This window comes from Piliocolobus tephrosceles, chromosome 6 (assembly GCF_002776525.5).
Source record: "Piliocolobus tephrosceles isolate RC106 chromosome 6, ASM277652v3, whole genome shotgun sequence".
NCBI classification, from domain to species: domain Eukaryota; kingdom Metazoa; phylum Chordata; class Mammalia; order Primates; family Cercopithecidae; genus Piliocolobus; species Piliocolobus tephrosceles.
The window spans coordinates 133,412,925-133,429,336 of record NC_045439.1 but is presented as its reverse complement, the minus strand read 5'-3'; the positions used below and the strand labels follow the sequence as shown (position 1 = coordinate 133,429,336).

At 39.2% G+C, this 16,412-nt stretch overlaps 1 protein-coding gene across 1 annotated transcript in view; it reads right to left on the bottom strand.

The window, feature by feature from the left end:
* Nucleotides 1-490: 490 nt before the first annotated feature.
* LOC111548424 overlaps nt 491-16,412 on the bottom strand; it is a 47,744-nt gene continuing 31,822 nt past the window's right edge. The window contains exons 2-4 of the mRNA XM_023220917.2: nt 10,646-10,778; nt 9,506-9,672; nt 491-1,304 (exon numbers count right to left, since the gene is read on the bottom strand). Of these exons, the coding sequence (XP_023076685.1) occupies nt 9,660-9,672; nt 10,646-10,778 (146 nt within the window). The 3' untranslated portion in view covers nt 491-1,304; nt 9,506-9,659. The remainder of the gene's footprint in view (nt 1,305-9,505; nt 9,673-10,645; nt 10,779-16,412) is intronic.

The window sequence follows — 16,412 nt, the reverse complement described above, 5'->3', positions numbered from 1 at the left end:
TTTCAAGGATTCTCATCATGAGTTACATATTATGTAGAGTACCTTCTGTGCATAATGAACAAATAGGATCAAATTCCAGGACTTATGGGATAAAACTAAATTTCCCCTCAGGTTGTCAACTTTTTAAGGAGATGCTCTGCAGAACAGATAATGTTGACCTGATATTATGGAGACACATCATGACAGGGTAGCATTTTGCCACAATGGTGATGTGTGAACTTCAGAAGATCTGGATTCTGAGTTTGGTCACACTGCCAAGAATGTGCATTTCTTTTTAAAGCATCCAGATGTTTTATGTCTGTAGAGCTGGGCTTTTGGAAGTTGTTTATTTGTTGGTTTATATTAGGACAAGAAAGAGTACATTGCCTTCTTGAATCTCATTCAAGTCATTTCCAGAGTCTGAGAAACACACCACACCTTCAAATACCTATTCTCAATTCTTTAAATGTTTTGTGTTGGACTTTTGTTGATGGTATCAAAGCTAGATTTATTTTAAAACAAACACACATATTATTTTAAGCAAAGTCAAAATGTTAAATGCCATTGCATACAAATTAGGGAATGGAATGGAGGACTGGAGGGATTATTAGAAACTGACTTTTTATGACCTTGATATTTCCCCACAAACACCAAAGGGAAATCAAACAGGAACTTTATGTCCTTCCGCCTCTGTGTGTCTAAATATGTCACGTGTTAGAGCTGCCTCTGTCATCTGTATACAGTTGCCTCTGTACGCAGATTCCATGATGACCATCAGTGATGGAGACTGGATTATTGAGGTGCAAACTAATTAACTTTTGATTCATTTTTACTATCATTTATCTAAAAGAGGTAAAGCACAGAAGATTTGGCTTCCATGGAAAGATCATGAACCACTTCACTCAGCTACCTTACTTCTGGAGAGATTTGACTAGCTTTAGGTTATAAATAGAGAAACTTAGTGTTTCCATGTGGCAATTCATGTCCCTTAAAAGCAGAGGTTTTTGACTTTGTTGACTGCTGTGTTCACAGTGCCTAGAAAAACACAGCCCATGCCTGTTGCTCCTAACGTATCTGCTCAATGAATGACTAAATGCTTCAGACCAGTATTATGAATTGCCTCCATTTTGAGCATGAAAATCAGATCCAGATTATCCAAATCACAAATTTTGTTGTTGTCTGTTTGTTTGTTAAGAAGAAAAATAGACTTCCCCACAATGGTGAGTGAATTGTTCATAGAAATAGTTTGATTACAACGAGGAAGAGTTCCGTACTTGAAAATTGGTGGCAGTGGTGAAGATGTCTCTCTCTCTATGATGAGATCCCTGAGAGATACCATGAATTGGTATCTGCCTTCTTATGTATATTGGGATCTATTCACACATTCAGAGTAGGCAATTTCCCAAAACGTTTTAAGCTTTTATGTGTTTCTGCTAGCTTTTGGGATGGAGTCTTGCTCTGTCACCTGGGCTGGAGTGCAGTAGTAGTGCAATCTCGGCTCACTGTAACTTCTACCTCCCGGGTTCAAGCGATCCTCCTGCCTCAGCCTCCCAAGTAGGTGGGATTACAGACGTGTGCCACCATGCTCAACTAATTTTTGTATTTTTAGTAGAGACAGGGTTTCTCCATGTTGCTCAGGCTGATCTCGAACTCCTGACCTCAGATGATCTGCTCCCAAGGTGCTGGGATTACAGGCATGTGCCACTGCACTCGGCCACATTTTAAGCTTTTAAATGCTGTGATTCATTATTTAGTCCATGGGTTGTCCAGAGAACAGAGCAGAGTTTGGTTCAATTATTTTGGGGTAGGAAGTAGAAGGTGCAGGAGTTCTTTATTGGTAGTGACTTCTATTTTGTATTATTAAGTAAAACTTATCATTTGTAGTTAGAATAATAACTACTACCAGTACTGTTATAAAAACAACTACCAATTATTGAGAGTTATGTACCAGGTACTATGGCTTCACAAAGCTGTATGGGACGGGTAGTATTCTTTTGGTTCTACAAAACAGGGAACTATAACTCAAAGACTTCCACAAGAACGTAGAGCTACGTAGATAGAGTTGGGATTTTAACACAGATATGCTAGATACATGGTTTCCATAATTCTGGTTAACAAATCCTAAGTCCTGCTTTTCATTTTTGTGAATAAGTCATCAAGCATAAGAAGTTATGCAAGCCTTAATGAACTACGTTAATCTTCTCATAGGCTTCCAGAAAACAAAATAACAGAAGTGCACAGGTTACCTTAAAGGTGCACTGTTTACATCCCAGACTAAATCAGTGCTCATACAGCTGCTGAGAAAACCACATGAGAGCTTGAAACAGAAAGGAGGGATCTCTAATGCTACACTGTACTTAAGTTTAATATCAAATTAAGTTTTTTGTTTGTGTCTTTTTCAACCAATGGTATACTTGAAGGCATGCAGTTTCCTAGGGAAACAATAATTCAAGAACTTCCAAAGTTATGCTTAGGTAATGTGTAAAGAAGACTAACAAAGAAGAGATATAACTAGAAGAGATTTTAAGAATCACTCAGCTAATCTTCTTATTTTGTGCCCTATTTGTACCAAGAGACAGGGAGGGAAATAATGTGGTAACTATCTTGTACAGAATGACATTATATAAGCAATAGACACATTTAGGAGAGGATTACAAAAGAAATCTAAGGCGTTCCTGAGTGGTACTTCACTTAGTGCCACTTTATTTTGTGTTGTCAACAATGTTGTGTAGCTAAGTTCGGCTCTATTTATTTATTTATACACACACACACACACACACACACACACACACACACACACACACACATATATATATGAGTCAGCCATTTTCCCCATGAAGATTAAATGAGATAATGCATGTAAAAGTGTTATCTAAACCATAATGTGCCATGCAAGTATTAGATATTGTGAGGGCCCAGGAATTTATAAGAACTCTCCAGCATTCTATAAACAGGTTACAAGCCAGTGATATAAGGCTGCCAGAACTACCGTGCAGGGCATTTTTTACATCATCAAAGAAAAAAAAATAGGTGGAGGAAGGATGAAGAGCTAATCGGTGAAAATTTTTCTAGAAGATTTCACTTCTATTACTCTGAACTATTGTGTAATAAATCTTTTACTGGCTCCTGGCTTTCCATGACCTGGAAGTCAAGCTTCCAGCAGACTGGAGTTGAAACTGGTAGCAGAGAAGAAGGAAAAGTTCCTCTCTCCTCTAAAGGATGTTGTCATTGGGAGGATCTTGGCATAAGAAACACTTTTTTGACCTTAAGGCTACTTGAAGGGTTTCCTTAATCTAACTGTGCCCAATTACTGGCAGTTTTCACAGCAGTATGTTTCAGCAGCTTCTCAAAGAATAGAAGCAGACAGTAAAAAGAGAGGGGCCAGGATGGATTTCAGTGGTTCATCATGAATAAGTCAGGCTTCTGGTGATCAGCAAAGGAAGAGCCTGGTTTCCATAAATCAGAGAGGTAGTTAGCAAGGGTGAGTTGGGACTTAAGGGAACTTTGCGTTGAAAGCTCAAAGACTTGTACTTGTGCCTTAATTATACAACTTAGGTCCTCAAAGAAGGGTGCGACTTAGAGTAGGGGAGGCTGTTCTGTCAGCTGATCAGAGAAGAAAGCGTTGATCTTATAGGCATAAGAAACTGAGCTTGGGTGAAGATGAAAGTATATACTCCTTTTGGGTTTCCCATTGCTCAGCAGAGCAATGGCTGTGTTGGTATTTAGCTGTCTGAAGATGTAAAGTTGTGTCTTCTATCCTGGTGGAATATTAACAATCCCTGAACCTCTCCTAATCAAGATGTCATGTGTACCCTCACATCAGACTAATTGAACTCAACAGGTCGGTGGGTGAAACTTGGACATCTATTTTGTTTTTGATTTTATTTTTAAGTTTTCCAAGTGATTCCAATTGCAGTCAAGCTTAAGAACCATTTACTAAAAAGTTTTAAGATGGAAATTTGCAAAGGGCTGCTATTCAAATCACTGTTCCTATAGCTACATAGCTGTTTATGATCTAAGATGACACCTGGATACGTGTCAAAGGTCAATTATTAAGAGGGCCTGGCAGTGAAAACTGATACCATCCAGGTGGGCCTTCTAAGATAATAACTTGCTATGAAGCTTCGTGTTCGTTTCCACATTAGGAATGCAGAGGTAGCATATTAGGAGGAAGCTGGCATGGTATGATTCACAGAGCACATGCTGTAGGCTCTATTTCTTTACAGTGCACAAAGGAGCCTCAGGACAAGGCCTTCCCCACTCCTCCAAAAGACCACGTATCAGACTAGGGGGATACTTCCTTTTGAAATTAGCCAGCCTGTCTCTGTCATTGACTGTTGCAAATGACTACTGAATTGATATAAAGTTCATTGATGTTCCCTATTGGGTTCAAGATTATAAATTTTTCTACCAGACTGTCATTGGGAGTAGACTGGAAAGCTGGAGACAAAATTCCCATAGCTTTGGCTGGCAGACATAATGACTGGCATAACAAGTAGAGACTGGATAGTTCCAAAAAAAACTCAGGAACTTAAGAATGTTAATATAAGGTAATGAAGGCAAGGGATGTGTGTAAGGAAGCCTATTGAAGATTCCAACAATCTTGATTATAGTTTTGTTGCTTTTTATTTCATCTTTCTTTACCCCTTGTGCTAGCATCTCTGCCCAGTTCAGAAGATTATGAGAGAGACCAGCTAGAGCAGAACTGGGCAGAACCTGGAGTTTCGACCAATCATCAGGGGCTGATTTTTAAAAAGTTTGGACTTCTAGAGAAGTCCAAGGGTAGTTGAACGGTGAATAACTAAGCAACAATGCAAAATAGGACTCCAAGGCTGTCTAGCAACAGACATGGGTAGAGATGCAAGATGGAGGGCACCTGGTAAACACAGGAGATCACATGAATCTCCAGTCTTGAGCCTTAGAAATGGAAGAGCTGGCAGGACTCTAAGAAAACCTATTGTGGGGTGCTCAGAACAGGGGTGCTATACAGGAAAACAAGGCAATGAGTTGTACTTGGGCACGTGGGCAGGATGAAGCACATTAAACTGGACTAGGAGTTAAAGCCTTGTCCTATGAAATCAACCTTGAGCCCAGCCTCGAGAAATGAGAAAAGAGTTTGTCCAAGGGCCAAGGGGACTTCACGCTTGGCTGATGAACTGCTGGTCTACAGCTCCCTGAATTCCCCTTACCCGAGGTCAAGATGAGTTCCAGTCATGTCACGGCTGGACCTGTAGGTTGGGGTTAAGTGGTTCCAGCTTCTATATAGAGGCAGGAAGCCAAAAGGATCATTACCATAAGTATTTTATTTTCAAATTCACAATTCTACTTTCCTCCCTCAACTACAATTTTGTTATATGGACATGTTCTAAGAGTATGTGCAGAGGATAAAGATTAAATAAACTTTTCCAAGTAAAACACAGTTTAAGGCTACTGCACTGTGGCCAAAAGACTTTCTGTAAAGGTCAAAAGTACTTACTGTAGAGAGCAACCAAATGCATTTGATGTTCTTTTATGCTCTAGAATATCTAATACTACGTAGAACACATAATATACTTTAAGTGAGTGCATATCAATACATACAAGAAAATCATAGCTATGAGAGAGGTGTATAATTGATAGGATATTTGAAATACCACTACTGTCCCCATTCTAGCTTATTTTAAAGTGTGCACTGATTTTAATTTTTTTAAGTTTCTGCAAAACTTTATTCTTATTTTCTCTCTTTAAAATTGTAAATCTTAAATATTTAGAAGATATCTTGCTGTCATATAATATCTGATATTCACGCACATGCACATAGGTACACAAATACACACAAACAGAGACTTCCAATGAGAAAACAACCCTGAAAAAGGAGTTTGGGGAGTGCTGTGTTAACCAACATATTGCTGAGTTAGCAACTAAATAACCAGCTACATACATCCCTTTTGTATCATCAAGTAGTGTGCATTCTTAAAGTGATAATGGAACTAAATTTGGAGAGAACAGGCCCTTAAGTTTCAATTTATTTGTTTCACAATCACAGCCTCAAACTGAAGGGGAAATTACGCTGCAGTTTGATAAATAAAGCACTATACATTCAAAAACAAAATGCAAAATGAAAACTTTTAGAACTTCAAATAATCAAGGATCTTAGATTAATTCCATCAGTGGTTGAGAGTTTTTTGTTGTTGTGAATTTGCTGGAGAATTTAGTATGAAAGCACTCTAACTAGTGTCTGATTATATCAGTGTCTCTATTTCCTTTTAGAACACACATCTGTTGTTGTGGGGGGTTTTTGGAGAGGAGAGTGTGGTTGTGGTTATTATGGAAATACGGCAAAACCAAATATTTTAAAGCAGATGAGAAGAAACCCACAAACAGTTGGCTCACAAATGTTGTAATGCTTTCCACACCCAGGCATAAAGCAAGCCGCAGCGGCAGCGGCAGCAGCGTTCCTGGTGGCCTCTGTTTTATCTGTTTCAAACACTGGGCTGCTCCTGTTAGTTAACTGACTGGAGATTGTTTTCTCCCTTTATCCCCTCTCTCTCTTTTTAATTGTTGTTACTCTGTTTTGCCTGAAAGCTGCAGTATCTCACTGTTCATTATTCCCTGTTCAGTCAAATCCTGTCCAAAATTAACTCATTGTGTGCTGGAGTTCTTCTCAAGCTCTCTTTTCTTATAAGATGCACAAAATAGACCTCACTGGAGCTCTTTTAAGAAGTTTGCATATCATACAGATAATTCTTTGAATTCACTCAAAGATGACTTTACTGGGCTGTGTTTCTTTAGTATTTACAACTTCTAACTAGAAGTATTTCTAATTACTAATAAGAAATTGTTATGAAATTCTAAACTTTCAACCATTTTAATCCTCTCTCTCTCTTTCTCTCTCCCTCCCTCTCTCTTATATAAACCTAGTTCTGCAGACCCTGTTTTGACTTTAGTTTCTCTTTTTTATTTTGCTTGGAAAATTTTAAAAGAGTTTTCGAGTCTCCAAACGAAAGCTATAAGACAGAAAAAAAAAAAAAAAAAAAAAGCCATCAGTCAATACAGCTGGGGAACTAGTTTCTCCTATCAGCATGAAATTCCAAGGTATTCAACTTGAATTAAGTGCAGCCATCAGAAAAACCATAGAAATAGGAAAGTTGCTGTTGTAAATTAATGATTATTTGCTGTGTGCATTAGAGTTACTGTTTGTACCACATTTTATTGTGGTGTTTTATTTTTATTCAGTGCAACAGTAATTGGGTCCTAAACATGATAAAGTATCTTAAAGGCTGCATTGGTAGCTGAGCTGCCTACAGCAGGTTTTTAACTCTAGTTAAAGAAGGTTAATCAAAGCTAATGAATCTGTTTTATCCATTGCCACCAGTTTTTAAAAAATGTGCCAGGAGGTGACTGAACTAAAATGCGAATTGTTCAGCTGTGAACGCAAATACATTTTTAGCATAATGATTTTGCAAGCCTCTTGGATGGCCCCAGGTCCATGGATGGCAGGTACCTGCAAGCTCTGTAGTTTTCTTACCTTTCTACCACTGCTCACTCTTCTGCCATTAAAAAATATGAGCCTTATGAAAATACAGGAGAGGGAATGCAATCCCACACTACAGCCTTCAGTGCGAGAATATCAAGAGACTGTTGCATTCAGAAGTTCAGAATAGCTCTGCTCTTTATAAAAGAATATGAGGAGCCCCCTAATAAGGCCAATTCATTAGAACAAGTGTTTGTTACTAAAACACACCACGCAGGACCACAGGGATCCGAGCCAGACAGCACGGCAATTAAAGTTGCCTCCCTTCCAAACGCAGGCGGCCCACCAACTCTCACCCACGAGTTCTGCTTTGTTTTCCTATTAGAAATGTGATTGAAGAATGCAAGTTCATAATTTGTTCATGAAGCAGAGGACAAGTAACTCTCTGGTTGCAACATCCTTTTATACACTTTAAATCGGAATTAAAAAAAAAAAATCAGGTTGCTTGTGTGTCCTTTCGAAAGGCGCAGGAGGAGCAAAACCATCTTACTCTGGGAATATACCTTGGTGCCCAGAAAACATTGCCTAGTTGCATTTGAAAAAACGCTCAGCGAGAGACCATCCTCCAAATATCTAAAATCACAGTGGTGGAGGGTTTTTAATGTTAATCCCAGCATTTACAGAAAACACACACACACACACAGCCTGCAGTGACACCTTTCCCCTCCCCTTTGGTGCTCTGCGGAGCTTTGGAATGAGATTCATAGCGACTCAGGACTGTTGCTGGCAAGGAAAACCCCCTGCCTATGAGACAGAAAGAGGAGCGGGGAGCGCCATTGTGGCTTTCCCTCCTGCTCTCTTTTTAAATCCAAATAATATTTGTACTTTGGGGGGAGGGTGTGAAAAAGGGATCAAGATATGAAGCAAGGCAGAACCCAAAAAGCGAGGGGGAGAAGAAAGCTCAAGGAGAGAGACTAGCTTTGGTCCGAGAAAGGGCCTACATCACAGGTTTCAAAAGCATCTTTTTTCAGTTTCACAAGCCACAACCCCCTTGATGAAAACTAGTTGCGAAATTCAGTGCCTGTTAGGCCTCAGCTAATTAGAAAAAATGGGCTTTTTTTTCTTTTCCTTTCTTTCTTTAGCACCTTTTCTTTCAAGCATTTAGTCTCAGGAGGGGGATCCAGGCTCTTGGCCGGGCTGTTTTGAAAACACGCCTTTGAATGCCTCTCCCTAATTCACGCCTTTTGTTTTTCAGCTTTTGTGTTTGCCAGTTTGACCATATAACGTTATACATCTGGTGTATAGCTTGTTGGGGGCTTTTTTCTCCCAGGGTTCCTATGCATTCCCTATAGGACCCTCCTGAGCTTCAATTTGAGCGATCGTGTAACATAAAGGGGGTAAAGGAGAGCCTAGGAGGCTGGGGAGTTGGGGGAAGGAGGGAGCAGGAGAGGGGAGGAGGCCTGGGGGAGACAGAGAGAGAAATGAGTGAAACATAAAAAAAAAAAAAAAAGTTGAAAAGAATTCTTTTGCTCTCTTCTTTTCTTCTCACTGTTGCGACTGGACCCTGAGTCAGCCGGCGACAAGGCCTCGGTGGGAAAATGACGGGGCCACAGAATAGATAACTCATTGGAATTCTGGCAACATATTCGTAAATAAAACAAAAGTGGGGAGGCGGGCTGGGGGAGGGCGTGTGTTCCTGGGGAAGCACGGAGCTGCACAGGGCAGGGCTGGGAGGACATTTCCAGGGCCGGCTCCCTGCCTTGCCTCTTGCAGGGGAAATATAAGATGGTCAAAGGAAAGGAATCCAACAGTTTTGCCCAGGCTTGTTTAGCAAAGCTCTTGCAGCTGGAGCTGTTTATTATTGCAGCTAGGAAGATGCTCTTCCAAACACACTTCCCAAGCTGATAGAGCAGAAATCATCTATCTTATTTCTTCAGAGCCTGCACGGTCTGTGACTCAGAAAGGGGTTTCTGTTAAAAGAGGAACATACTTGAGCATGGTTATTTTTTCCCCAGCTCCTCAAGAAGAGGCATCCCCCAGATTTAGTTTGCAGGTATCTTTCCCAACTCTTACCTCCCATGCACACTTTTGATAAAACAGCTTGGATACCGCTTCTTGGAATGATGATACTGATGTAAGTTTCCTGACGTAAAAGCTCCCAGTCTTCTAGTGGATTTTGTTGCTACTGGTGCTCACTGATGGGTAATCTTGTGGATGAGCTCTCATCTCAATTTCCCCATCTGCAAAATGGACATATCTTAATATCAAAGTCACAATTCTTAGTTTTCACATACCCGGATGGTTTCTCTTCTAATGAGTCTATTTCATATGTATGTTTAATATACACACTGTGTGTGTGTGTGTGTGTGTATCTAAAACCCATTATAAAGTACATAAAACCCATTATAAAGATATAGTGTATATTTTGGTGGTTGTGATTTTTGTATGTCATCCAACTGCTCTAGAATAACTCTGCAAGCTTGATTTTGGCTGAAAGAAAAGCTAGAATAAATAGGAAGACAATATGTTTGTGGCGGTTGTTTAAAGCTAATACCAGCAGCTTTTTCTTTTCTTTACTGCTGAACAATTTCAAAAGCAATACTAGGCATGAAAGCAAAACAAACTCATTTCAGTGCAAGGCTTATGAGTTATTTGTGTTTCCCTGAATTTAAGGAGGGGGTGGATGAGTAGGAAATTTGTTTTAAATATAGAAATGGGGAAAATACAACAAACTCCACAGAATATCTTGGAAGGTTCTGCAGCTTGAAGTGCAGAGTTTATTACAGATGTGATGTAACTTGTGGGTATAATTTTCAAAAATAGCTGAAGAATACACTGTGAGAAATCTTACCAAAAATATCATTTTCCCCAATATATTTGTAACTCAGGTTACCAGCTGATTAACCCCTTGAAAAGAGTTTCTCTAGGTGGAAATCTATATCCCTGTCTGTTCTTAATCAATCCAGCCACATGACCAATAATGTGGATGCAAGGGTTAACACAATTAAATTAGCAAATGTTTGGAAGGAAATGGTAAAATTGGTTTTTAAAAAGATGTTTAACAAAGACATTTTGCTGTTCCAGTCAGACACATCATTATACAATAGGCTATTTTCAGGAATCTATTTTTTCCTAAATGTTAATCAGACCAGAAGAAAGCGCCTGTTAGTCCACATTGAGATATGCCGTAATTCCCTTGGAAAGGTAACTTACCTTAGGGAAATATTTTGCTTCACAGAAAAAGACTGTTTATTTACTCTGAATTCTTTCCCTTGCAAGGTTGTTGTCTGGTTTTTGTTTTTGTTTAAACTGGTCTCAGAACATGGAGAAGTAGGACCATCGTCAACTGAAACAAAAACAAAACAAAACAAAAAAACCATGGACTTGAGCTAAAATGCTTAAATGAATTGTTTAGCTTCAAAATGTAAAACTGTCCCAGCAAGAATGTCACAAAGTGTAAGCACAGAAGGATCTGTATTTTACTGAAAACATTCTTTATATAACACCCAAAGAACACGAAAAGAACGAGCCACCCTTACTTATATTACAATGTCTGTATTTGTTATCTTTTCAAGTGTACTTAACAAGTTGATACCATTTTCTAAAAGATTTTTTAGTTTGAGATTCCTAACTCATCCACCTGCTCTCCTAGGTCACAACTGTAAGTCCAGAAAAAGGCGTGCTTTATGTTTCTGTGAAAACTGGCTTTATTTCTAGTTATAAGGGAGGCTGAACTTTTAGGCAAACTTGGTGCCAGGTAGCAGCAACAGGAGCAACGTGAAAAAGAAAAATGGCAGTTACCCACTTAAGAAAATAACATTCTGTTGATCGACAAACACCCTTTAAATTTTAGCTATTAACAGCTCTTACAGAAACAGGAACTGCCAATAACAAACTTGATTTCTAATGTCCCCAAGGTAATAATAATCCACTAATTTGACTATATCCCAGCTGGCCTATACAGCAGTTTCTATTTGTTTTTTGTTTTGTTTTGTTTTGTTTTGTTTTGTTTTGTTTTCCCCCATCAGGGAAGACTTATCTTTCTTTGGGAAAAAAAAATGCTGGGGGGTGTGCTGTAAAGTTAAGAAGGAGTGTGGAGAGAAAACACATGGAAATGTAATGTGAAAGTTTCTTGTTGCAATAAAGCTGTTAGGTTTGGCATGTAGACTGTTATCAGATGGTTCCTTTGACATTACTTGAGCCTTTCAGTAAGTAAGACAAGCCTGAAGGATTAGGTTGTCAACTTCAGCCTGTCATCATGAGTGGAAAAAAAGAATTGCTTTTCTTTTTCTTCCTTTCTTTTTTTTTTTTTTTTTTTCAGGTTGCATCTTCCTTCACCAGCTTTGAGCTTTGGAGACCGCAGCAGAGGTAGTTAATAGAAGACAACCTCAGGCCCACACTGATCATGGAAGTCTAGCTTTTAAAGATAACTGAGTCAACCAAGCTGTAAGGCTAATCACCCTGTGCAAGTATGAATTTATCTAAAGAGGATTTCATGTGGAACCCCCGGAGCCGGCCGCCAAACGGATGACTGCACACTTTAAGAAAGTTCGTGGGACTTCTCCCAATCAACTGACAGGCCACATAAAGGGTCTGGAACGCGCTGACTTAAGCAAACAATATTTAGCCATCTAAGGATACCATAAGGCCCAAGATTTTACTTTGTTGGTGCTGACAGAAAATATTGATACGTATCAAGTAACACTCCTGATGCAAAAAGGGAGATGTGACTCCTTTCGGTACTATCTCTATTTAGGAAACTGTCTTGTGCTTTAAAAGAAAGCACAGGTAGGGGCAAGGACAATGTCAAATCCAGCACTTCACTGGGTACTTTTCCAGCTTTCCTGGGATCACAATTTCATGAAAATAGGAACTGAGCTAAAGTTGTCTCCTTTTTGGAAAAAAACAAAAAACAAATGTATTGGAATTTGACTTTGCAAAATCTCAGAATGTCTAGCTGACAAGTGGACCCTGCCCATAACCCTAAAACTATTCTTTAAGTTTATTAACCTAGGAAACCTGTCACTGATTAGGTTTGGGTGCATTTCTCAGCTTTTACAATAGTCTGTATTAGAATTATCTGGTTATAGAGTCTAAAAAGTAAATAGAAATATGTGGCTATTAAGTCACAAATCCCCTAAACAGGACATATGAGTCAAAACTCGATTTTTTGTGAGAAATAATGTCTGTAATCCTACTGACTCATCACTTTTAGACATTTACAGCTTTAATTACAGGGGAAAAATTGTAAGTCCTGTCTTGGAAAAATTTGATAGGGAACATTGGGCTGTTACCATAGAATAAAGGTTGGGTTAGAGGATTTAATTTAAAAAGGAAAAAGAAAAAACCCTATTTTATCAGAATACTCTAAACATTCTCCATCAGTAATGTTGTGCCTGAGGTGATATCCTTGAAGATGCTGGAGGTGGCGGTGTTAATGAAATACCCGTTGGCATTAAATAGCATTTCTAGAATCCTGATTGTAGTGCTAGAAAGGAAAGTGAATTTTGCAACAGCACAATAAACAAGGGGAACTGAGAAAAAAGAACCCGCTCGTTCTTTAAGGAAGATCGCTTCCAGTTAAACAAAGAAATTTAGGGTCGTCTGCTTTTCATGAAAATCACATACATATGGCCTTTGAAATTTGTCACTGAAGATGGTTTTGCTCTAAGGTAAAATTCACCACTTTATAGCTTTTCAGCTGCAAGTCTCTGGATTTTTTTTCTTCTCTCTTTTGGCCTGCAGCCCAATATGAATGTATGATCACTAGCACAATAGTTAAACATCTGAGTCTTTTTGAAGTGTCTTCAATGTTACAGTGATGTGATGGTTGATTGCCTAGCAGTCAGTTTAGAAAAGACTGCATTCTGCCCCCTAGTGGTAGAGATTAAAGTTTAATGGCTGCTTCATAATATATAATGCCTTTTTTCTCCCCCCCTTTTCCATACGTTAAGGATACAGAGCAGTGTGGGAATTACTGATGAGTTTTGTCATAATCAGTAAAGTGTATATTTTAAACAGGAAAATTTCTAGACTGAATGGACAGGTTTACGAGGCACAGGGTCATTTGATGTATGCTTTGTGTACTCTGCTGTGCTTTGCCAAACAATATACATTACCACTATAAACAGACATTGTCCCTAACACAGGATTCCTCCTGGGAAAATTTTGGGACTTCTTAATAGAAACTATTAACCAAAAAGGTCATGGTGTTGCCAAAATTAAACACACACACACACACACACACACACACACATTCAAAGAAAGCATGATATATTGTCAGAACTTCACGTCTCTTTTCAGATGACCATTTTTTGTACAGGAGGCAATAAAAACAATTTGCACTAATCATACCACTTACTACTCCACAGGTCACATTCCCTTTGTGTTCAAGTTCAAAAAAACCACACATACCCAAGGTAAAGGAAGGGTTTGTGACGTCCACAAGATTTTGATGTGGGAAGCGTTGATCACGTATAGCTTTTTTTTCAGCTGACAACAAAGTAGAAGACATTTGCTTGAGTTTTTATCCTGTCCTGGGTTCTTGCTTGTTTGTTTTTCATCTTTAATGTAGAATTCATATATTGCATACAGGCAAACATTGGAAGGCACACAAAATCAAGCACCCATGATATAGGCATCATCCCATGAGTGTGTGTTTAGATCTTGCAGAAGTGAAACTCCATGTTGGAGAAAGACGGGACAGACTGAGGAGGAGAAGGAGGAGGAGGAGGCATCCGTGGAGAGTGGACAGGCGGGACAGCTGGACCATGTGTAACGTGTCAGTTTGCTTCTGTGCCACTATTGTGTTGCTGATGTTGGAATGCAGGGAAGGCGCTAGTTTATTGAATAAGGAGCCATGTAAATTCCAGCTGTCAACATGTGATCACTCCCTCGGACAAAGAGAGAGGTTTTCTCCTCACTCATATTTGATTTCTAGTCACAGCTACACATTTTCCGGAGCCCTCGTTGCCACCAGGCTACATCTGAGTAGCCTTTGGCCAGCCTTCTCTTTTCAGACTGGTTTTGTAGGATTAGTACCTGGCTTGTAAGAGTGTGTTGGCTGGCATTCAAATGACACACAGTCAGAATTAGTTCAAAAAGAATGCTATGGCTGTAGTGATGACAAATAATCAACAGTATTTTTAAAGCAAAATACTTGCTATTGTTTGATTTATTTCAGTATAAAAGGCAAATGCTTTACTCAAGAAGAATAGTCCAAAACAAAAATTCACACACTACGTAGCTTTTCTTATTGTGAGGCATGTCAACTGGGTTGTAACCATGCCAATCTATGCCTTTCTTTAAAAACTGCTCCAGGGAACCACAGGTCCACAGAGGGACAGAGAGGCGCTCACTTCTTATCTTGCTGTCTTGCTATCTAGCTCTGTACCTTCGCCATGTGGTTTGAGAGAGGCTGCTGACATTTCTGAGATTTTGAGTGGGGTTCTGGGAAGCTCTCTACAGACTGGAAGGGGAGGAGGAAGAGGAGACGGAGGAGCGGGAGGAGAGGAGAAAAGCATTCTCTGAGTAAGATCAACTCCAAAGCAGCTTGAGTCTCATGGGAGTTTAATTAGAGGAAAAAAATTCATCCTTGTTCACACAGGCAAAAATTATTCATATCTAGGAGATCTTGGATGCCAGTATTTTTTTTTTTTTTTTTTTTTTGTAATGGAAAACATAGAACATTTTGTGGTGTGTGGCAAAATTGCAGTCTTTCTCCTTGCTGCAGAATTTCATTATCTTGAATGAACTCAAAATGCTACAACATTGGAACGGTAAGGCTCCCTTACCCAGTCACACATTGCTTTTCTGTTGCCATGATATGACACTCCCTATAACTCTGCCTATAATTTGCAGTAAGAGGACTTTGATGCCTCTTTAAATATATATATATGTGTGTGTGTATATATACATAAAACATATGTATGGATTATATATGTATTTCACTTTAAGTTACTCAACATAATACCTCCATAAATTTCCATAGGGGTATTTTCTAGAAATACATGGTTAAACATTGGATGAAATGGAGCAATTTCTGGTGTCAGGGTTGCCTAGAAAAACTCTTTTGACCTAAAAAAAAATACATTTTTTAACCCCCATTAATTTTTAATAAAAATATTAACTCCAATTTCAAAATGATTTGGTGACATTTAGCTATATTGATTTTAAAAGACATAAAGGTAGCTTCATATTGAAATCACTCATTGGTGGTCAAATCATTGCCATGACCATCATCTTCATCCACTACTGAATGGTTTGCTGTTGACTAACACATGCTGTGCTCAACACAGGGAAGGGCACACAGATGTAAAAGAGGATGTTTTCCTCGCCTTGCCTGGGATTAGAGTGAGATGAGTGAAGTCTATGAACAATTTTTTTTTTTTTTTTTTGAGACAGAGTCTTGCTCTGTCACCCAGGCTGGAGTGCAGTAGCGCCATCTCAGCTCACTGCAACCTCTGCCTCCTGGGTTCAAGTGATTCTCATGCCTCAGCCTCCAGAGTAGCTGGGATTACAGGCGTGTGCCACGATGTCTGGGTAATTTTTGCATTTTTAGTAGAGACGGGGTTTCACTGTGATGGCCAGGCTGGTCTCAAACTCCTGACCCCAAGTGATCTTCGCACCTTGGCCTTCCACCGTGCTGGGATTGCAGGTGTGAGCAACTATGCGGGGCCCAAACTTTGATATTTTGTTTGTCATGGATTGTTTGCACTCATTTTGATTTTTCAGTATATCTCATTCAAATATTATTTCTCTTGATCACTAAGATTTTTGGTGCCTCTTTAAACTCTGTACCCAGAGAAGTGCCTCACGGTCCATCCCCGCTGGCTTGCCTCACGTGGAAAGATGGAGGCTCGCTTGTTTGTTTCTGTCTGTTCAGCTTTTTTAAGATAAACAGTTTTAGCCGAAACATCCTTTGTGGATTCACTAAAAACACTAAATTTATAGATGGTGACTTTCCACATCCTCTCTCAAA